Here is a 23,817-nt window from a genome sequence, read left to right on the forward strand (position 1 = left end):
TGAGTTACATTCAGGTACACTGGATATTTGTCCTTTTTTGCAAAAGGGGTCCTTTCTGCTTTCGTTTTTCTTCAGAAAAATAATTTGTTTTTCTGCAGAAAAAATTATGCATCAAGTGCTATGAACAACTATTCAGAATGTGCAGAATGCATATAAATTTAAAACTGTTTTCAAAAATTTAGCAAATCTTTTCTTTTTGCAAAAATATACTCAAATTTAACTAAGAACTTTAATACAAAATGGAGTGGTAAATAATTTCTAGGCTAATCCATTCATTTCAATTAAAGTATTGCCAAATACGAGTCTAAACACCATACTGTTTCTATTAATGGCCCACCCCCTGCTTCAGCTCTGAGTAACCTTATAAATTTCTTGCGCTGTTTTAAGCAGCTGATTAATCAATTCTAGATAGGTTCCTTTAATGTTAAGGGACTCATCTCACCTTAGAAAAGGAGTTTACTGTTTAAAGAATATCACAAATTATTTTCAGATATTGTTTTCATACAAGAAACTCACCTCACTAGGTTGGGTGTTAAATTACTGTCCCATAGGCAATAAACTTATATAGTGTGTCACTCTAGTACTGAGGGTAAGAAAAAGGGGGTATGGCTGTTTTGATACACAAAAGGTTACCTTTTATACTTAAGAGACAAAAAAAGCAATGAATGGGAAGGGTAATCATGTTTATTGGGGATTTACAAGGAATCTTAGAGGTTTTTTTTGGCAGGAGGTACATCAGATTTTAGATGATAGATCAGGGACCTGTTTTAACGGGGAGGGGTTCACAATAGTTATGCTAGATTGGACATGATGCTGGAGTGGAGGAGTAGCCTAGTGGTTAGTGCAGCGGGTTTTGATCCTGGGGAACTGGGTTCGATTCCCACTGCAGCTCCTTGTGACTGTGGGCAAGTCACTTTACCCTCCATTGCCCCAGGTCCAAAATAAGTACTTGTATATATGTAAACCGCTTTGAATGTAGTTGCAAAATACCACAGAAAGGCGGTATATCAAGTCCCATTTCCCTTTCTCCTTTTTGGTCAGAATTCTTGACAGATACTAATATTGAACCTGGTTTGGGCAAAAGATCATAGAGTGATAGAGGATATTATCCAAGCCCTTTCCAATTACTTGCAGACTAATGCTATGGGATAGGTCGCAGATACCACTTTGTGTGATAGATTGAAAGTTATGATTAGGGGATCATTTATAAAAATGGGGCACTAGAATAAAGAGGGAGCAGGAGGCACAGGAACGCTCTTTATTGAAGGAAATTGTGGAGGTAGAATTTAAGTATCAAGATTTTAGAGCAAAAGAGATAAACAATATTTGGATAAGTTGAGTACTGATTTACACAGCATACAATTGCATACGATTGAATTTCAATTAAGGCGGCTGTGCCAAATGCATTTTGAGTTTGGAGGCAAGGCAGGTGTGCTGCTGGCTAGGTTCAGGCCCAAATTCTGAAAATTCAAACTAATAAAGGTATTTAGTCCTCAAGGAACAACAAATACAGAATGTTTTTTGGGAATTCTATACCAGTTGCTAAAGATCCCAATATTAGTTAATCTGCTATTGCTAGTTATCTGGATAGTATTGTCCTGCCCAAGGTGAGTAGGGAGGCGATGCAGACTTTAGAGAGAACAATCATGGTAGAAGAAGTCAGTGGCATAATCATATCATTTTCAGGGTGGGGGGGGGGGGGGGGTAAGGTTCCCGACATTTTTTATAAAACATATTCCCATCTAGTTGCCCCTGAGTTGGCCAGGTTTTATAATTCTTTGAGAGATGGTCAGCATCTCACTCAGCAAGGTAATAACAGCAGGAATAACTATGTAGTGTAAACCTGGTAGGGATAATACATGTTGTGACTCTTACAGACCAATTTCCTTTAACAATGTTGATTTCAAAATTTTGGCTAAGCTATTGGCCAACAGGTTAACAGGATTGGTTTCCTCTTTTTTTTGTTAAAGCTGATCAAGCTGGATTTGTGCCAGGATGGCAGACATTGGATTGATAATGAGCGAATCACTCAGCTTGCCTGGGTGGTAACTCATGAGGGGATATGAGCCATGTTGTTGGTGGTTGAAACGGAGGAAGCTTTCGACCATGTCCACTGGCTCTTCATGGTTGCGATCCTGGACAAGTTTGGTATAGGAAACTATTTTACCTCTTGGATATCAGCTCTTTATAGTTCACCGATGGCATGTATTAAGGATAACAGTGGGTCTACAGCCCCCTTTCCATTAGGGAGAGGCACACACAGGGGTGTCCCCTTTTACCCATTCTTTTCGCTTTGTGATGGAGCCGTTTGCCTAGAGAATTGGAGATCATCCAGATATCAAAGGATTCAGTTAAGTGATCCGATCTATAAAATATCTTTATTTGCTGATGATGTCATCCTGTCTATCATTCATAGGGTATTGCTTCCAGTAATTATGCAAGAGATGAAGGTGTGCGGGATGGTCTCAGGCTTCAAAGCCAACACAGATAAAACTGAGGGCCTTAATATGACTATAGGAATGGAAGATGGGTATATATTAAGAATTCTTTCCCTTTCAAGTGGTAAAAAAATCAACTTAAATATCTAGGTGTTAGGATTACTCCCAATTACACAGATTTATACCAGGCAAATTATGGTCCATTGATTATACACCTGCAGAGGGACTTGCGAGAGTGGAACCGGGCACCTACTCTTGGCTAGGCCACCTAGCCATTATAAAGATGGATATTTTGCCTAGGTTGTTGTACCTGTTTCAAGCTCTGCCTCTACGGATTCCTAGACATGTACTGTCACAGTGCGATGGTAGCTCACTCAATTTATTTGGAAAGGGGGGTCAACCTCAGATAGCACATTCTTATTATTTCTAAATACAAGGGACATGGGGAGTTGGGAGTACCTGATTTGTCTACATACTATTTGGCTGCCCAAGTTTGGCATATATGAGACTAGAGGGGGGAATGTAGCTTTAAAGCCCTATTTTAGTATAGAATGGTTTCTACAGCAGGTCCCTATGGGTTGGGGTTCCATGGGGGCTATGGAGCTGATTATGGATGACCCCTTTACTAGGCATATTTTACAGCTATGGTGGAAGGCATTGTGTAAATTATGGGGCACATATTGGATATCTAGGTGTTTGCCCTTGACTTTGCATTTTTGGAGGGGCTATGCCTGTGTTTGATGGGAGATTTGCCTGTTGTGCACAGGTGGGCCTGCATTCAGTATGCCAGATGTATGAGGGTACTTCTCTTAAATCTTTTTTCTGATCTCCCAACAGACATGTAATATTAGTAAAAGTTACTTTTTTTTTTTTTAATATTTGCAACTGTGGCTTTGTCTACTAGGGGAGGGCTATACCAAGATGGCACATACAAAGCTTCATCCCATTTGAGTTATGGATTCTCAGATCCTCCACTAGGGGGCTTATGTCTCATTTATATACAATTCTAGGTTGCTATGTATTTATTAAGTTGACTTGTATGATCAAATGGGAGCAGGACCTAGGGGGGTCTCTTACAGATGCTCAATGGGAGGATGATAGTCATTCAGCGAACAGGTTTTCTATTTCAGCTAAATTGAAAGAACATAATTTGAAGTTACTTATGAGATGGTATCTTACCCCATCTCAACTGGCAAGATTCATGCCCCAGGGAACTCTTCACTGTCGGAAGGTTTGTGGGGACTGTAGGAAGCTTTCTGCATTTTTGATTTCACTGCCCAAAAGTTTTTGGCAGGTCGTACAGACTCTTATCAACAATTTTTGCAGTTCCCTTGCACTTTAATGCTGAACTTTGTCTTTTAAACATGAAGCCAAAATCGCAGAATTGTCCTACATGGAAGGATGTGGCCTATGGAATATATACAGCCATGTCTATCATTGCTGCGGACTAGTTAGATGGCACCAAAAACTCAACTATGTTCTTTTAATGGAAAAACTCACAGATGCAATCAATGACCAAAAGATTCATTTTGAGCATCACTGGGAGGTTATACAAAGGTTTTTTGATGAAGATGTTGATGGGACGGGGGGAAGGGAATGGGGAGGATTAGTGGGTGCTGGGAAGGGGTGGGGTGGCTGGGTAAAGTTCTGTATATGGTTATGTTGACATGTTTATTGACTTATTTGTATGCTGTCAGTTGAACAAATTTAATAAATATTCTAGTTACCCAAAAACCCCCATAAATTTAATCTTAAAGCCAAATTTAGATTCCCCCCCCCCCCCTCAATAATTGTCACCCCCAGAATTTGCAGTAACCGGTATTGCTGTCCTTCAACCCCTCCCAGCAATGACCGGATCTCTTTTCTTCTTTTCATGGTCATTGCGCTTGGCTGGTGCAGGGCCTTGAGCATGTGCAGATACAGATGGATGGAGGAGAGAAATAGTGCCTCTAGATTCAAGAAAACCCATTGTTTCTAATACTAGCCCGGGTGTTTATTAGAATACAGCATATGTAAAGGTTTCTATGGAACTTTGGAAGGCTAAGTGCTTTGAAAATATGCCTCTTAGTCTCTTTCACAGCTGGAAAACTAGGATTTGTAGCCTTCCGGTGATTGATTGCATCTTAACTAGTTCTCCAGATGTCTTCAAGAAAACCTGTTGCAGGAGAAAAGTTTTCAGAAAAGGAAGCTTATTTTGGAAGAGACCAGGGATCTTTTCAGCAGTGGCGTACCAAGGTGGGGGTGGTCCGCCCCGGGTGCACACCGCTGGGGGGGGGTGCCGCGGCACGCACCTGTCAGCTGACTTCGCTAACCGCTGCAGCTCCCTCTGCCCCGGAACAGGTTACTTCCTGTTCTGGCCGATGCAGAGGGAGCTGCAGCGAAGTCAGCGAACTTAGCTGACAGGCGCCCCCCCCCCCCCCCCAGCGGTGTGCACCTGGGGGGGGAGGGGCGCATCGGCGATCCACCCCGGGTGTCATGCCGGCTACGATCGCCACTGCTTTTCAGCAACTCCTCAAAAGCTTTAAATCTATTAAAAAGCTGAAAACCTTAAAAACAAAGAAAGCATTGCTTATGAAATTATTTACAAACCCCCTTCCCCCTCCCTCTTTTGTGTGTGTTTATATGTAGTTTTATTGTCTCTGTGTGCTTATCTTTGACTTAGAGAAGAGAGGGAAAGGGGCGGCTTTTGTTTTAGGCTTCTTCCTCACCAGAAGTAGAGTAGGGGAAAATGCAGGGCCTAGTTCTGCATACAATGGCAGCAGTTTGTGAATAAGTTTGGTGACTGTGCAAGCACATATTTTATTTGGAATGAGCAGACAACCATGGAAGATAAACAAGTAATTTTCAACCTCTGTTGCCTTTTAATACAAATAAAACATGACAGGGGGGATCCACCCCAGAGAGTGAGATTTATAGGCAGTGTGTCCAAGGATTTAAATGTCAAAAGGCTTCCCAAATGGAAGAAACAACAGAAAATGATGATCATCTTTCTTTGATGCCGAGAAAGGACAGAGACAAAGTAGAGGCCATATTTAGAAAATTTTTCAAAGGAATTTAATTAGCTAATTAGTTAATTGGGTAAATGCCCCACATCATAGTGAAGCTTAAATTGTATAGTACAGATCTTCCCATGACTCAACACCTTTCTTACTGTGACTAGAACAGCCTTCCGATGCCTTCCCATTGGCTGGAACCTACCAACAGTTTCTCTGCTGCTAGTAATACCAGAAATAGCCAGTGAAGGACAAGCTTACTCATGCAGAGAAGATTATTGGAAACCTGCAGGTAAACAGTTGATGTGGATGGGCTGCAAGTAGCTAGAGGTGTATGTGTGTAGGAGGGGGTAGTTGAAGTAGTTATGGGGGGCAGCAATTTTGGAGCCTAGAGAGCTAAGTTTGTAGGGGTGTAGACAGGAACTAATTTGGAGTAGGGGTAGATGGGAGTAGTTTTGGTGACTGAGAACTGGGATAGGGGAGAAGGTAGGGGGTTAGCTGAGAGTTTTGGGGTGGGCTAGATAGGGTAACAGGTAGTGAGGGAAGAGTGTTGTAAAGGTATGAACTGGAGGGTAAAAGACAGTAGAGAAGCAGAAAGGAAAAATTCCTTAGGTGGACCAGCTGCTCCAATAGAAATGCATTGGGTCACTTTTTTTTTTTTTTTTTTGCGGAGAACAAAGCTGCAACCCTAGTCCAAAATAACCCATTTTTGAACCTCATGTATCGTTTCACTGATTTTCTTTCCCCTACCAAATTTTCATCCCATTCTGCTAAATTTTTAGAGTTATTTTGCCCAGGGTCAGTGCAAGTGTATTAGGGTCCCTAGGCAAAACTTCAGCCTTGTGCCTTCTCTCAACTTTTATCCTCCTAACAAACCAGGAGCTGCCCCCCCCCCCCCCCCCCCCCCCCCCCCCAAGATCATCTAACACCATTGCGCCCAGAACAATCCTGTAAAAACATGTATTTGGACATCATACTTTTAAATGTTAAACTTTGGAACTTGCTCTCATTATGCATATACATTTTTAAAAATGGCCATTTACAAGGACAAATGACCTATTTGAAAACTGCCCATTATTCATGCAGGTAAAAATACGTGCAAATGGTTCTTTGAGTTTCTGTTGCTGTTAAAAACCTATTATTTTGCTTTAACAGCTGCCTTCCAGAAGGTGCTGCCCTAGTTTGCCTAATGGTTGGGCCAGCCCTGATTTTGTCTCCCTACACAGTTATTCCTGAGTACTTATGTATATTTCTTTCCTTCCGTTTGATTGTAAAAATAATTATTCTCTTTCAGACAGATTTCCTAGATAATTTCTGAGTGAAAATTGTATGAGGGAGTTAGTACTGGCAGCAGCATTGATCAGTAAGGGTTTTCCATATCTATCTGCTACATGCCATGCTGTTCTAACTGATTTGAACTTTGTGGTTAAAAATATCTTCTATTTGAGCACTTCAAATGCATTCCATATTTCTTACCCGTTAATAAAGGGAATTTAATACAATGCACACTAATCTCATAGAAAATGTAACAGAGTCCACCAAGAATGGCATAATATTGTAGCCTTCTAAAGAATAGGATTTGATCCCGAAGTGTAGTTTAATTTTTAGTTTTGTGATCAGAACTTAAAATAGGCACTACCAGAAGCTTTGGAAAGTTCTGTGTTTCTTTCAGGAAGTGTATTAAACCTCATAAGTGAAATGTTTTTCTTAATTTCTGTTTAATAATGTGATCTTTTATTGATATATTTTGATGTTTGAGTACGCTTAAATTGATAGATGCCCTGATTATTCTTTAACTTTACTATATTGATAAAAATGTTCTTGTCTATCTAGGAAGCCTTCCCATCCTCAGCTGGAAGCTTTTATCAATCATATGTTCAAAGGATCAGAAGCTCAAATGGATGGTACCTTAAGCAGCCTTCCACGTTACCCCAGTCATTTGTTGTGTGAAATGGGAGAACTCACACAGACAGGTATAGCATTTTATAATAGTTTCAAACTTTCTCTATTGATGAATAGGATGAATTAGCCAAATATATCACTCTGAGCTCAAACACCAGGACTTCCCTTGCTGCTGCTGCTGCTGCTGCTCCTTCATGAGATCTCTTAGGGGGGGACATTATCAAGCTGCATCAGGGCTCCAAGCCATTTGCTTAAATCAAGTTATTTGCATGTTAAAGGGCATTAATGTGACTTGGTTATCACTGCGTTACATTAATTTAAGTCACTGCTTGCTACATAGTAATGATATGCAAAAAAAATGCAATGTGTGTAAATTATTATTCTTATGTAGATTGTATAACACAACTTGCAGTGAACACCGCAAGTTATAGCTGCAAAAATACCTTCACAAAAAATTGGGGTCATAGGAGCTGACACTGTGGGTGCTTGAGCACCCCCAATATTGAGAAACATTCTTTGTATGTGTCCAAGGAGAGGTTATTTCCATTGGGCTTAGCACCCCCAATAATTTGACCCACTACACTACTGTAAAGGGCCAGTAGGGCCCCAGGGGTATATGATGTCATTGTGATCCAGGAGTAGAGATGGCTCTGATTGGGGGGAGAAGTGTGGAGGCGCTGCCCCAGGAGGATATGATCGGGTAGAGTGTGGGTGCTGCTTAGCTTGATGGCCCAATGTTTCCATGCCTGTGGACTAACACTGCATGTAAGATTGTTTACAAGCAATGTTCATCCTTTACCACAGGAGTCTGCAATCTGTGATAGAGATATTACAAGTTGGTGACTCCCGTGGTAAATCAAGGTGCAGTAAAAGGTTGTTTTTTACTTGACCTTGATAAATTTCCCCTTAGTCTTTTTTGCTCTACTTTCATGCCCAGATGTTTGTTTTCTTTTGAGAATTATTTCTCTGCCACTTTATCACATTCTTGGTGAGGTATGGGTTCTTTTGTTGGGTTTTCCTTCCCCCCCCCCCCCCCCAACTTTGTTTTTACTCTGTCCTCTCTTTCAGTTTGTCTGCATCTTCCCAATGATAGACATAACTGGCTCCACTGGTACTGAGTGTGTAGTAGGTGAAAATCACTTATGTGATAGACGCAATCTGAGTCAAAATATTCCAACAGGCTAGGAAAATGAGAAGCTTTAAGCTCCATTATTATTTTTCCTCACCATTAGCTTATCCACTCAGAATAAGGCAAAACAAGGCTTTGGAGACGCAAAGTTGGCATTTTCAGAAAGTGCATGTATATCTCAAGTCACGAGAAGCATCATTCAGCTTCCTAATTGAAATAGGTAATCTTGTTTCCTGACAGAAAAAAATGTTATTTCGCATCTAAGAATGAGTCCTCTATGAGAGGGCACAACTTGGGGGGTAGAAGGGATCTCATCACAGATGATGGACAGCCCTAGAGAAGATTGCAGACATGAACTAAAAAGGCAGCATTCTGTGCCTGATTTCTGCCATCTTCAGCAGTGATTCGCAACCTAGACTTTGGGACACATCTAATCAGCTTTTCAGGATATTCACTAATGAATATGCATGAGATTTACTTACATTAGAAGTAATGCATGCAAATGTATCTCATGAATATCCATTGTAGATATCCTGAAAACCAGACTGGTTTGGTGTGTTTTGAGGTCTGTGTTGAAACCCCCCTGATCTTTATTCATGGCATCAGAATATTTATCAATGTCACTAATAAAATGAGTGGTGACAGATTCATTGGTGCATCATCGCTGATGATTCAGAAGTTAATGACTCCCGAAGATTGTACCAGTTCATTAATGCAGAAAATATTGGCACTGAAATTGACACAAGCAGCATCTATATCTTTTGTAGAATCAGAAGCGGATGATTTATTCCCATTGACCTGGTCTTATGGCCATTTATCTAGCTTAGGAATAGTCTCAAACAGCATTATCTCTTCCAGAGTTATTAGCAAAACACTTTAATTCACCTTGGAATCCAAAGATGACATTGTAGAAAAAAGCCCTACCTGGTATCTTCCCTTGTTTAAGTCATTGCTGAGTTCAAGACTTTGAGTTATAATATTAGTCATAACTCAGACACCACAGTCAGTGGAAGCATCATCTTAGCCAGTCAGATATGCATCATGATCAACAGATCTAACTTATGCAAGTATCTCTCTATATAAAACGCACCTCCAACGTTCGAATGAAGCCTCTGTTAGCCAAAAGTGAAGGGGGTGAGATCGCATTGTGTCTGCCCCGCCCACGCGTCAAGCGTGATGACGTCGAGGGCAGAGCAATGACACTCAACCAATCGCAACGCTCGGCAGCGAAGCGTCAGGGAAGGAGGCGGCGCTCTCAACGTCTAGCCTTCCCTTCGCTGTGTTCCGCCTTCTTCTGACGTCAAGGATGACGTCAAAAGAAGGCGGAACACAGCGAAGGGAAACCTAGACGTCGGGAGCACCGCCTCCTTCCCTGACGCTTCGCTGCCGGAACCGCCACGGAGGTAAATTTAAAAACAAGAAAAAAAAAAAAAAAAACAACCATGTTGGGGGGAGCGAAGAGGGTGGCCACAAAAGAAAAACAATGGGACCGGGAGGGCAAGGGGAGAAACGACAGCATGGATGCGAGGGGGGGGGGGGGAAGAAGAGGGCGGCCCAGGCTGGGACATGGGAGAGAGAGGAGCATGGATGCAAGGGGGGGTCATGGAAGGGAGACGGGACTTGCTGGAAAAGGATGAATGGAGGCGGCAGGGGACAGAGGAGCATGGATGGGCATGGATTGGGAGGCCAGGGCTCAGGGAGAGAGGGCAATTGCTGGATACGGATGAATGGAGGGGGCAGGGGACAGAGGAGCATGGATGGGCATGGATTGGGAGGGCAGGACTCAGGGAGAGAGGGAAATTGCTGGATAGGGATGAATAGAGGGGACAGATGGGCATGGATGGATATGGATTGCAGGGCAGGCCTCAGGCAGAGAGGGGAAATGCTGGATAGGGAAAAATGGAGGGGCCAGGTGACAGATGGGCATGGATGGGCATGGATTGGAAGGGCAGGACTCAGGGAGAGGGGAATTGCTGGATAGGGATGAATGGAGGGCACAGATGGGCATGGATGCATATGGATTGCAGGGCAGGCCTCAGGCAGAGAGGGGAAATGCTGGATAGGGAACAATGGAGGGGCCAGGTGACAAAGGAGCATGGATTGGAAGGGCAGGACTCAGGGAGAGGGGAATTGCTGGATAGGGATGAATGGAGGGCACAGATGGGCATGGATGCATATGGATTGCAGGGCAGGCCTCAGGCAGAGAGGGGAATTGCTGGATACGGATGAATGGAGGGGCCAGGTGAAAGAGGAGCATGGATTGGAAGGCCAGGACTCAGGGAGAGGGGAATTGCTGGATAGGGATGAATGGAGGGGACAGATGGCCATGGATGGATATGGATTGCAGGGCAGGCCTCAGGCAGAGAAGGGAAATGCTGGATAGGGAAAAATGGAGGGGCCAGGTGACAAAGGAGCATGGATGGGCATGGATTGGAAGGGCAGGACTCAGGGAGAGGGGAATTGCTGGATAGGGATGAATGGAGGGGACAGATGGCCATGGATGCATATGGATTGCAGGGCAGGCCTCAGGCAGAGAGGGGAAATGCTGGATAGGGAAAAATGGAGGGGCCAGGTGACAGATGAGCATGGATGGGCATGGATTGGAAGGGCAGGACTCAGGGAGAGGGGAATTGCTGGATAGGGATGAATGGAGGGCACAGATGGGCATGGATGCATATGGATTGCAGGGCAGGCCTCAGGCAGAGAGGGGAATTGCTGGATAGGGATGAATGGAGGGGCCAGGTGACAGAGGAGCATGGATGGGCATGGATTGGAAGGGCAGGACTCAGGGAGAGGGGAATTGCTTAATAGGGATGAATGGAGGGGACAGATGGCCATGGATGGATATGGATTGCAGGGCAGGCCTCAGGCAGAGAGGGGAAATGCTGGATAGGGAAAAATGGAGGGGCCAGGTGACAAAGGAGCATGGATGGGCATGGATTGGAAGGGCAGGACTCAGGGCGAGGGGAATTGCTGGATAGGGATGAATGGAGGGGACAGATGGCCATGGATGCATATGGATTGCAGGGCAGGCCTCAGGGAGACAGCGGAATTGCTGGATAGGGATGAATGGAGGGGCCAGGTGACAGGAGCATGGATTGGACTCACACTTTCACTTTGACTCTCAAACACTCACTCTCACATACACTCTCCCAAACATACACACTCCGAGGAAAACCTTGCTAGCGCCCGTTTCATTTGTGTCAGAAACGGGCCTTTTTTACTAGTTATTAATAAAATGGAGAATAACATAGCATTTTGACTGCAGATGGAGAAAGAACCCAGAACAGATGTTTTTGGCTTCCTGAAGTATATTAGTGGGCCCACAAGAAGTGGTAGCTATTCCACTCCAAAATCCACTTCAAGAGTTGCTGACAAGTATGTGACAAATACCAGTATCCATTACGTAACTTCCCACTATTTCAGAACCTGTGGGATAGTTGTGTCCTTCAACCAGCAGGTCAAAATAGAGAACTGAAAACTGAGCAGAGAGACATCTCTTAGAATATACTGAAGAGCTGAACTGGATGCTATGTCCAACAGGTGGATGGATGCAATATTCAGCCTCTGGGTGATTTGCTCCTGGCCTAGTTGTCAACTGGTCCCCAGTTGAGCTTTGCAGGTGGCTTGAGTCTGCAGAATCATATCTGGAGGTCTTCAGATCCCTGTCTGTGGTGCTCCATGAATTTACTTCTTCCCTCTCCCCTGTTTCCTGTGGAGTTCTCCTTTTCCAGTACAACAACCTTAAAAAAAACAAAAAGAGAGACGGAAAGAAGTTTGCTGGAAGGGCATAAGACAAATTATCAGTCCTGAGCCTTTATCATCTGTAGTAAGAGTTGTGGAGATGCTGAGCTTTGGGGGAAGCAGCTGGCTTTAGTAAGTCCAACTAAAATTTACTACTACTACTACTATTTAGCGTTTCTATAGCGCTACAAGGCATACGCAGCGCTGCACAAACATAGAAGAAAGACAGTCCCTGCTCAAAGAGCTTACAATCTAATAGACAAAAAATAAATAAAGTAATCAAATCAATTAATGTGAACAGGAAGGAAGAGAGGAGGGTAGGTGGAGGCAAGTGGTTGATTCAGAACTGCGTGGAGGACTGCAGGTTCTGCTTGGTGAAGGGGAGTGATCCTGGCTCACTGCTTGGGACAAATTGAGCTTGTGACAGGGTGAATAGCGACTCCTGGGGAGGCTGTGGGACCTGCCAGCCTGCATCAGGGCATTGCAGTGCATGTAAGCCGGGAATCCCGTTGGGACCATCTTCGGATTTATCACAGCATCCAAATATGCTGGGATCTTCAGGCTCTCTGGCAAGCTGGTGGGCAGTTTATTATTTATTTTTATTTATTGCATTTGTACCCCATATTATCCCACCTTTTTGCAGGCTCAATGTGGCTTACAGAGTAAGGTTATGATAAAGTCAATACATGATTTAAATACAGTTGATCATAAGCTGATGTAAAAGAGGTAGATGGGCAGATGTTGGGTAGGTTGTGTGCGAAGTGTTTTAGGTGTGTTCGGGTGATTTGGAGAATGAATTGTATCATTGAGGGTGACTTTTGTAAGCTTTGTTAAAGAGGTGTGTTTTCAGAGCTTTGCGGAAGCTGGTTAGATTGTTCATGGTTTTCAGGGTTTTGGGTAGCGCATTCAAGAACTGTGTGCTTTTGTATGCAAAGGTCATAGCATTAACCTGTTTGTATTTCACTCCTTTGCAGCTGGGGAAATTCAGATTAAGGAATTTGCGGGCTGATCTTTTGGCGTTTCTGGGCGGTAGGTCCACTAGATTTTGCATATAGAGTGGGGCATTTGCGTGAATGATTTTGTGCACGGTTGTGCAGATCTTGAACTCAATTCGTTCCTTGAGCGGAAGCCAATGTAGTTTCTCTCTTAGGGGCTTCACACTTTCATATTTAGGTTTTCCAAAGATGAGTCTGGCTGCCGTGTTTTGGGTTGTTTGGAGTTTTTTAATGGTCTGTTCTTTACAGCCTGTGTACAGGGCGTTGCAGTAGTCCAGGTGGCTTATAACTAGTGACTGTACTAGGGTGCGAAAGATGGTTTCTTGGGAAAAAAGGTTTAATTCTTTTGAGTTTCCACATCGATTGAAACTTTTTTTTTGTTGTGTTCTTCACGTGGGTATCGAGTGTGAGGTTTCGATCAATGGTGACTCCAAGAATTTTCAGGTTTTCTGATATAGGAAGTGTGCAGTAAGGTGTGGTTATAGTGGAGTAATTGTTTGCATTGTATTGAGATTCAGGAGACTACGGAAATGGGCACCATTTTGTTGGGGCCTACTGGTAGTGTCTGATCACGCTCGGAGCATATCTGCCATTTTACAGCCTCAGGGCCCAACAGAGTATTCAGCTGCATTGGGATCTTTGTTTTCTCTGGAGTTTATATTGCTTTTACACCAAGCATGTTTACTGAAGTAGGGAGACAGAGTTTCTTCAAGGTGCTTCAGTTTCTTATCCCGCTGCCCCTCCAGCTCCTAAGAGATCTTGTTTAGACCGCCAGTATTAAGGCAGATGAGGCTTTCTCTGCTTCTGTCTCCTTATCTGATGTGACCTCGGTCTAGTCAGAGGAGCCATCGTTGAAGGAGCTGTTAGAGGAGAGAGAGCTCCCTCCTGAGGAGGGGGATGATCCAAAAGTACTTAGGTTGTTTCATAAAGAGGAGCTCAGCACTCTTATTTCTGTGGCAATTTGGCACCTTATGGTCTAGACTCAGATCTTCGTCAATCATGAGGGTCCTTCTAAGAGCTTCCCAATATATCCAGACATTCAGGACCTGATTACAGCAAAGTGGATTTTTACCACATGTGGGGCTGAAAGTGGGAAGAGCCATGGCTTGCCTCTACCCTTTTCCAGAGGAGAAAAATAAATTCCATCTTCCCAGGGTGGATTCCCTGGTAACAGCGGTGACTAAGACAACCACCTTGCCAGTGGAAGGGAGCATTGCCATAAAAGACCTATAGGATACGAAGCTAGAAGGCTCACTGAAGCAAGCCTTTTGAAGTGGCTTCTTTTGGCTTTCAAGTGACAGTGTGCAGCTTGTTCATGGCATCAGCAGTCAGCAACACAAGACAGATGCCATAACGCCCAGCTGGAAGCAGGGTTGGCCTACTTAGCAGATGCTATTTTATGACATTTTACAGGTGGATACAGATCGTTTTTTCTCATTCGAAAACTGCAAGGACCTGGGGACACTCAATGAAATTACATGGGGAATATTTTTAAAACAAATAGGAGAATAAAGTGCTGGATCCCGATGCCAGAGGATGTGGTAACAGCAGTTAGTGTATCTGCTTTAAAAAAAGGTTTGGACAAGTTCCTGTAGGAAAAATCCATAGCCTGTTATTGAGATGGACATGGGGGAAGTCACTGTTTGCCCTGGGGTTGGTAGCACGGAATGCTGCTTCTAATTGTGTTTCTGCCTAATACTTGTGACCTGGATTGGCCACTGCTGGAAGCAGGATATTGGGCTGGATGGACTATTGGTCTGACCCAGTATCGTTGTTCTTATGAGTATCTGGGCGTTTTATTCGACACAGCACAGGAAAGTATCTTCTCCACAGGAGAGCAGAAGATCGAAGCTGGTTCAGCTGATCTATGCTCAATTCAAGGTCACTGCATAACGGTTATACACAGGACTGTGGAGTTGGTACACCAAACCTTCGACTCCAAATCTGACACCTCTATTTTTTCTATTGTCTGATTCCAACTCCTACTGATATTTGGCTTTAAAGTCTTTGTCCTGGATCTATAGTACTGGTATATATAACTTTAAATCCTGGACAAGGATATAGATATAGATAGATATAGATGTATAGATATATATATTACAAAATGATAAATTTACCATATATTATAATGTGTTGTTATTTTAAAGCTGGAGTTGAAGTAGGTACATTTTTACCGACCACCTAAAATTGCTTCCGACTCCAACTCCACAGCCCTGGTTTTAATGTATATAGTGTGTTCACTCTTGTTTACAAGACCTTGGAAAATTCTCTGACTCTGTAACTTTGGAAGACAGAAAAAATATGTGTTATGAAGGCAATTGTATAACAGGGCACTTCTCATGCAACAATTCTTTTGGTAAATTACTCCACTATATATGTGTTAGATAGTCTGTCTTTTTCTGATTATCAGGCTATCTTTATTTCCTTCAAAACCAGGTGGATTATTTAAACTCTCTTCTTTTTTCTCTTTTTTTCTCTCTTTATACTCATTTTTCAGTTCCCCATTTTTGATTGTGGCATCAGTCCCCCCAACACCAATGTCGGCACAGCCCATTCAAAGTGAATGGACTGTGTTCAGATTCTTTTTTACAGCCCTTTATATATCAATATAATATGAGTAACTATAGAGGGGATTCATAGAAGTTTTAAAACAATGAGTATGGCCTTAATAAAATCTGTTCATCTTTTATTCTTTAATAATTAATACGTAAACTATATTAGCTCATAAAACCAACAAGATTTGTAGATGAGAAAGCAGTTGAGCTAAGAAACAGAAAAACTGCCTTTTTTTCACAATCTGGCTTTTGCTAGTGTTAAGCATTCTTTAATCTGTAGATCAGCAATGTTTTCAATCTAGTGTGAACATAAGAGTAGCTTTATTGGGTCAGACCAGTGGTCTCTGTAGCCCAGTATCTTTTCCAAATAGTGGCCAAGCCAGGTCACAAGTACCTGACAGAAACCCAAATCATGGCAACACTCCATACTACAAATCCCAGGGCAAGCAGTTGCTTCCCATGTCTGTCTCACTAGCAGACTATGGACTTTTCCTCCAGAAATTTGTCCAAACCTTTTTTAAACCTAGATATGCTAACCACTGTTACCACCTCCACCGGCAAGGAGTTCCAGAACTTAACTATTCGTTGAGTGAAAAAATATTACCTCCTATTAGTTTTAAAAGTATTTCCATGTAACTTCCTCGAGTGTCCTTTAGTCTTTGTACTTTTAGAATGAGTGAAAAATCGATTTACTTCTACTCGTTCTATACCACTCAGGATTTTGTAGACCGCAATCATATCTCCCCTCATCCATTAATTTTCAAAGCTAAAGAGCCCTAAACTCTTTTTAGCCTTTCCTCATACGAGAGGAGTTCCATCCCCTTTATCGTTGAGGTCGCTCTTCTTTGAACCTTTTCTAATTCCGCTATATCTTTTTTTTGAGATACGGTGACCAGAACTGAATGCAATACTGAAGATGCGGATGCACCATGGAGCAATACAAGGGCATTATAGTATTTTCGGTCTTATTCATCATCCCTTTCCTAGAATTCCTAGCATCCTGTTTGCTTTTTTGGCCGCCGCCGCACACTGAGCAGAAGATTTCAACATATTATCTACAGTGACACCCATATCTTTTTCTTGAGCGCCGACCCCCAATGTGGACCCTAGTATCAGGTAACTGTGATTCGGATTATTCTTTCCATTGTGTATCACCTTGCATTTGTCCATATTAAATTTCATCTGCCATTTGGATGCCCAGTCTTCCAATTTCCTAAGGTCTTTCTGCAATATTTCACAATCCGCACGTGTTTTAACAACCTTGAATAGTTTTGTTTCATCTGCAGATTTGATCACCTCTCTCGTTGTTCTGATTTCCATGTCATTTATAAATATGTTAAATAGTACCGGTCCCAGTACAGATCCCTGCTGCACACCACTGTTCACTCTCCTCCATTGATAGAAATGACCATTTAACCCTACCCAGTATTTTCTGTACAATAATCAATTCCTGATCCACACCAGAACCTTGCCTCCTATCCCATGACTCTATTTTTCTCAGGAGTCTCTCATGAGAAACTTTATCAAAAGCTTTCTGAAAATCTAGATATACTACATCAACCGGCTCACCTTTATCCACATGTTTATTCAAGCCTTCAAAGTTGTTTAAAAACAATAAAATAAAATAATATCTCTGCCAGCTTCTTTTCTTTTCAGGAACCGACTTAAGGCCCAGTTTACCAAAGATTTTGACTTATTTTGTCTGTATGGGGGGTGGGGGAGGAAATACATTATTTTACATTTTTATTGGTCGCTTACAAGTTAACAAAAACTGCCGAAGCAATGTACAGTAATCACTCTACTCACTCACCCACCAACCCCCAAACTCTTCCAAAAATAAAAAACTAGACCATTTATCTTCTACTCGGCATAGAGCTCAAGCACTAGGATGTCTCCTAACACTAAATAAAGTCATTTGCTTTATCTGACCACAATATTGACCCTCTCTTTAAACACCCCCCCCCCCAGCTGGCTCCATGTAAGGAGCAGATATCCAATGATCTCTATTATGCTCTACATGAAATCACTTCCTTACAGACTGAGGAGATAGTGCAACCATACTTTATTATAAATATGTTTGAAACATGGTGATAATTCGTGTGAAGGACATCAAAAGGTCAGCTTTTTAAATGTCTAAAATCTCATTTGCAGAGTTCAGGGGTCAATGTGTTCCACAACACTGGGGCAGGTGCAGAAAAGGCTCTCTCTCCGATGAGTATTTCTAATATGATGTAATGGCGCTAGCAGTGAACCTTAACAGGAACAGAGGGAGGCAGGCAGCCTTTGGGACAGATATAAAGGAAACCTGAAAAATTACATAAGTATTGCCATACTGGGAAAGACCAAAGGTCCATCGAGCCCAGCATCCTGTTTCCAACAGTGGCCAATCCAGGTCACAGATACCCGGCAAGATCCCCAAAATGTAGAAAACATTTTATACTGCTTATCCCAGAAATAGTGGATTTTCCCCAAGTCCATTTAATAACGGTCTATGGACTTTTCCTTTAGGAACCCGTCCAAACCTTTTTTAAACTCCACTAAGCTAACCGCCTTTACCACATTCTCTGGCAACAAATTCCAGAGTTTAATTACGCATTGAGTGAAGAAACATTCTCTGATTCATTTTAAATTTACTACATTGTAGCTTCATCGCATGCCCCCTAGTCCTAGTATTTTTGGAAAGCGTGAACAGATGCTTCACATCTACCCGTTCAACTCCACTCATTATTTTATAGACCTCTATCATATCTCCCCTCAGCTGCCTTTTCTCCAAGCTGAAGAGCCCTAGCTGTTTTAGCCTTTCCTCATAGGGAAGTTGTCCTATCCCCTTTATCATTTTCATCGCCCTCCTTCACCTTTTCTAATTCCACTATATCTTTTTTGAGATGCGGCGACCAGAATTGGACACAAAACTTTAAATTGAACCCCTGATTCCATCAGGATTCAATGTAGCTTCTCAATTAAAGGGTGGCTGCATTCTAGGCCACCTGGAGATGGCACAATAATGGTCTAGGAAATCCCACATATGTGGACAATCAACAAACAGATTCACTCTCAAAAATGGCCTTAATCTATGTAGCGTTTTCAGACTAAAGAAAACTAAACTGACAGTGTGAGACACTTGACACTCACCCATGAAGGTATGATCCCAACAAGTCTCTGACTTCTCAGGAACCCACACATGGCCTCCATCACAAGTTCAGTGTCAGAGGAGGTGAAACAAGACTACCACCAACCATCAGGATCTCTGTTTTCTACTTAACATTCAAACTGGTGTAACATAGCCTCCAATGAATTGTAGGCTAATATTTATCTTTTACTTAAGTGGTTTTTCATCTTAATAAATAGATCCCTTAGATTGTAAGCTTTCTGGGGCAGAGATATACCTACTGTACTATTTGTACCTCATTTTGAGCACAGATTTGGAAAGGCAAACTTGACTTTGATTATTTAAATCAGAATGAAAACACTTAAACCAATATTCAAAGCAAATTATGTGTTTGAATGCATAATTTCATTATCCATATATTTTCAAAAATGTATATGGATTATTGTGGGGCATTTAAATTGCTAAATTGCCTGATATACTATATTTAAATGTGGGCTGTCGGGTGAAGGTCAAAGGTTGGTAGCCCTAAAACTTACCTGGATAGTGGCAATATTCAGCTGCTTTTAAAAGGCAGTATATTAAAATTAATAACTCATAAACCATAAAAGTTATTTAGTTTACACCTGCTCTTCAGCAGGCTTAAAAGATGCAGATAATGCTGGCACAGTCAACAGCATTTAACATAATCAAGTAAATGTGCCTGCTGAATATTAACCCCATGATAGTTCATTTGACAATCATTTATTTTGCTCGTGTAGCACTATCTTTTCAAACATCAAGTGTCATGGTTGCTTAGCATTAATTATTTATTTAATTAGGCAAAATTGTTAGAGAGACCTCCTTTTATTAATGTGCATAATAACATATCCTAAAAATGTTGACAAATGCTGGCCTGAAATGTGCAAGGTGCTCCTTTTTTGAGGCTTTGCAAACTGAAACTGATCAAGCTTTGATCTTTAATTGTGTTCATCTTATGAGGGAATGTCTCCAAATGGGTTAGTTTTGTGTGTACCATGGCAATAGTGAACCTGACTCCTAAGCCAGGATATGATTTTCAGTGTTTCAGACGTACTGCTAACACTCACCATAGTACTTGCATTGTGCCAAAGACAGCTTCCTTCTGGAGTTCATAAGATGTAACATGTATGGGAAACTTCTCAGGGTGTGCTTGAGAATTCCTTCCAATCAAGCCTTTGTCACCCAATACGTTAAGGAATTACTATAGTGTAATATTAAATGATTCTTTATTTGTGTTTTATAGGTGTTGTACAACATTTACAAAATGGGCAGCTTCTAAGGGAAACATATTTAAAGAAGCATAAACTACTGCCTGATAATTGGACAGCAAAACATCTTTATATAGAATCTACTGGTAAAAGCCGAACCCTTCAAAGTGGACTGGCTCTTCTTTACAGTTTTCTACCTAATTTTGACTGGAAAAAAATTATCATTAAGCATCAGTGGAGCTCTGTTTTCTGTTCTGCAAGTTGCGATTGCCCAATGAGGAATCATTATTTGGAAGAAGAGCAACGTCGTCAGTACAGCTTCCGAGTGAAAAACAGCTACTTAGAGAAAACATATGTGGACATGGCAAAGGTAGTGGGCATTCCCACCAGACAGCTGAGAGCATCTAACCCAATAGATTCATTGCTTTGCCATTTCTGTCATAATGTCAGTTTTCCTTGTACTAAAAATGGCTGTATTGACATGGAACATTTTAAGGTAATCAAGACACATCAGATAGAAGATGAGAAGGAAAGACAAGCAAAGAAACTTTATTTTAAATATGCTTTGATGGCTACGCATCCTCTCTTGAACCAGACTGTCACTCGGATGCAACGCATTGCAGAGGGCAGGAAAGAAGAACTTTTTGCTCTCTATTCTGCTCATGATGTCACTTTGTCACCCGTACTTAGTGCTCTGGGCATAATAGAGGCCAGATTTCCAAGATTTGCTGCTAGATTGGTGTTTGAGCTGTGGCAGGATCTCAGTAGAAGCAAAGAACATTTCATTCGTATTCTGTATAATGGTGAAGATGTTACATTCCAGACCTCATTCTGCCGAGAGCATGATAGACATTCTAGCAGGCCGTTATGCCCTCTGGCCAAGTTTGTTCACTTTGTGAGAAGGGAGATGTTTGCAGTTTTTAACAGCACCAATTACTATGATGCCTGCCATAGAAGAGTGTTTTAAAACAGAATTGTTCACTAGTTGATGAAAGGTATCAAAACACGGGGGTTGTTTACTTTTTTGATGCCTTTTCCAGTGTTTACTAGAGCAAAATATGCTTGAAACTCATTGAAAATATGTGGACTTATTTCTCACAGATGTAAATATTTACTTTTCTGAAGTAGAGCAGCTCTTTACCACTTGTAAGAATTTGTAGGTACAGTATGGTGAAAGACTATAATTATATCACAGTGCTGTTTACAAGTTATTGAAGGTTTTAACTCAAAATCACTGATTAATACAAATGGATTGTACTGTAAACTGGACATTGCTTGAATACTGTGTGGAGTATACTGCAAATTTAGTCAGTGTCACAAAGCTGGAGGCCAAGAAGCCTTCAAAAGCTTTGTGATGGTTGCAGTTAAAACAGTTTTAACAATTATAAATAATGGTGCCATCTTAAGAGGCCAGTTTTCTTATCTCTGGAAGATGGTGTATGCATATGTATGAGACTGCATACTATATCACCTGGGTATTGCCTTCTAGAGAGAGTTTGGCCAGAATTATCAACATGTACAGCTGTGTGTTAAGGGAGACCCCCATGCACCACTTGCCACACCAAGTGGTTATGGGGGAAGGAAGCCCTGTCTTCAATGGGGTATAGGGGAAGTAGCTATGTGCTAGGGAGAGAGGAAAGGGTTGCTGCTGAGGCTGGATGGTGCATGGGACTGGGGCCAGGAAGAGTGGAAGAAACTGCTGGAGCAGAACAGTTGGGATGGAGTTGAAGCGGAAAAGACTAATTGCTGCCAGGGGGTGGAGGGAAGGTGCTCCTTCAGTGAAATTCATAGAAACATAGAAAAATGAAGGCAGATAAAGACCATATGGCCTCTCCAGTCTGCCCAGCCATGCCATGTACTCTTCCTTTTACTTCCCTAGAAGTCCTATGCACTTGTCCCAAGCTTTCTTGAATTCAGCTAATATTCACTGAATATCACCTAGTTTCTTTATTACAGAATACATTATGGTAAGGACTTAATTAGCATTTAGGGGGCAAGTCAGTAAAGGGCATGCAACAAGGTGTCAGGAAACTAGTGCCAAAATCATAGCGTCAAGAGAATTCTATCAGAGTACTTATGCAGGTAAGTGCATTATAGAATACAGGAATTAGGTGCCACTCATGTACAAACAGGTAGCTATGATCGCTTATGCCATGTTAGCCATGAACACTTAATTAGCTATTGTGTAGCACCACATTCACATGTAACTTAAAGTATTCTGTAAGTTATGCTTGTAGCCGGTAGGCCTGCCCATTGACTGCCCATGTCCACACACGTGAATACCCCCCTTTTGCATATGTGCTAAACAGAATATGCACATAAAAACATAAGAATAGCCATACTGGGTCAGACCAATGGTCCATCTAGCCCAGTATCCTGCTTCCAGCAGTGGCCAATCCAGGTCACAAGTACCTGGCAGAAACCCAATTAGTCAAACAAGGCAAACCCTAAAACATAAGAAGTGTGAACAAACCTCCACTGAAATAAACCATTTTCTTTGAAGAGACAGCAACATCAGATGTTAACAAGAAAAAATCTATAAGATCTCTGATATCACACAGCTATTTCAGATCAAAGCTTATAGCATCAATCATTTGCCAGCGTGTCCAATCTTCATTAATCTAAATTTGTTTTCAAAATTTATTTTCAGAATCAAACAATATATCAAAAGAAGAAAATTACCACTTATCTTTAATTGTGCTGTCTCTGCACTCTGTGCTAGCATCTGACAAAAATAATCACCTGACACCCACACTGAAGAAACAGTGGCGTTTCGGTCAAAGACCTACATCCGGGGTTAGCCAGAGTAGTTGCAAAAACAATCAGAATCGCTGACAAGCAGTATCTCGACAAGAAGCCACTCTTCACAGTTTCAAATCACCCAATTAGTAACTCCATTCCATGGTACCAATCCCAGGGCAAGCAGTGGCTTCCCCCATGTCCATCTCAATAACAGACTCTGAACATTTCCTCCAGGAACTTATCCAAACATTTTTTTAAATCCAGATACACTAACCACCGTTACCACATCCTCCAGCAGTGAGTTCCAGAGCTTAACTATTCTTTGACTGAAAAAATATTTCCTTCTGTTTGTTTTAAAAAAGTATTTTCATTCAATTTCTTCGAGTGTCCCCTGGTCTTTGTACTTTTTGAATGAGTGAAAAATTGATTCACCTCCACCCATTGCACACCTCACAGGATTTTGTAGACCTCAATTATATCTTCCCTCAGCCGTCTCTTTTTTTTCAAGCTTAAGAGCCCTAACCTCTAGTCTTTCCTCATATGGGAGCAGTTCCATCTCCTCTATCATTTTGGTGAGGTTGCACTGTGGAGTGATACAGAGGCATTATAATATTTTTGATCTTATGTTGTATCCCTCTCCTAATAATTCCTAGCAAAATGAGCTCACCTCATTTTGTTGTGGAGGGTTAAATAATTTAAGATTAAGTGGTCTTCTGGCTGGTGACACAGTTTATTGGTAATGGCTTATTGAGTGTAACAGGGAAGAGCCCAGTAGGAAACTGATTCTTAAAACATTTGTAACCTGTAGTTAGGGAGAAGCCAAAAAAAAAAAGAATGTAACAATAAGTGTTAAAAGTTACATGATAACTGTAAGTACTCAATGGTTTTATTTTTATAGAGTGATTTAGAGCCATTAAAATTTTCTGGTAATTAGACAGTGGCTCAAATCAGGTGGATTCTGATAACACTTCTAGGAGTCCTTTT

The 23,817-nt window shown here is 41.8% G+C and overlaps 1 protein-coding gene across 2 annotated transcripts in view; it reads left to right on the top strand.

Annotated features, from left to right (window-relative positions):
• The window catches only part of PXYLP1 (2-phosphoxylose phosphatase 1), a 159,482-nt gene extending 136,425 nt beyond the window's left edge, over window positions 1-23,057 (top strand). For both annotated transcript variants that reach the window (XM_030216456.1, XM_030216457.1), the window contains 2 exons: window positions 7,265-7,404; window positions 20,127-23,057. In XM_030216456.1, the coding sequence (XP_030072316.1) occupies window positions 7,265-7,404; window positions 20,127-21,058 (1,072 nt within the window). In that variant the 3' untranslated portion in view covers window positions 21,059-23,057. The remainder of the gene's footprint in view (window positions 1-7,264; window positions 7,405-20,126) is intronic.
• Window positions 23,058-23,817: the final 760 nt, after the last annotated feature.

This window comes from Microcaecilia unicolor, chromosome 10, assembly GCF_901765095.1.
Source record: "Microcaecilia unicolor chromosome 10, aMicUni1.1, whole genome shotgun sequence".
Lineage (NCBI taxonomy): Eukaryota > Metazoa > Chordata > Amphibia > Gymnophiona > Siphonopidae > Microcaecilia > Microcaecilia unicolor.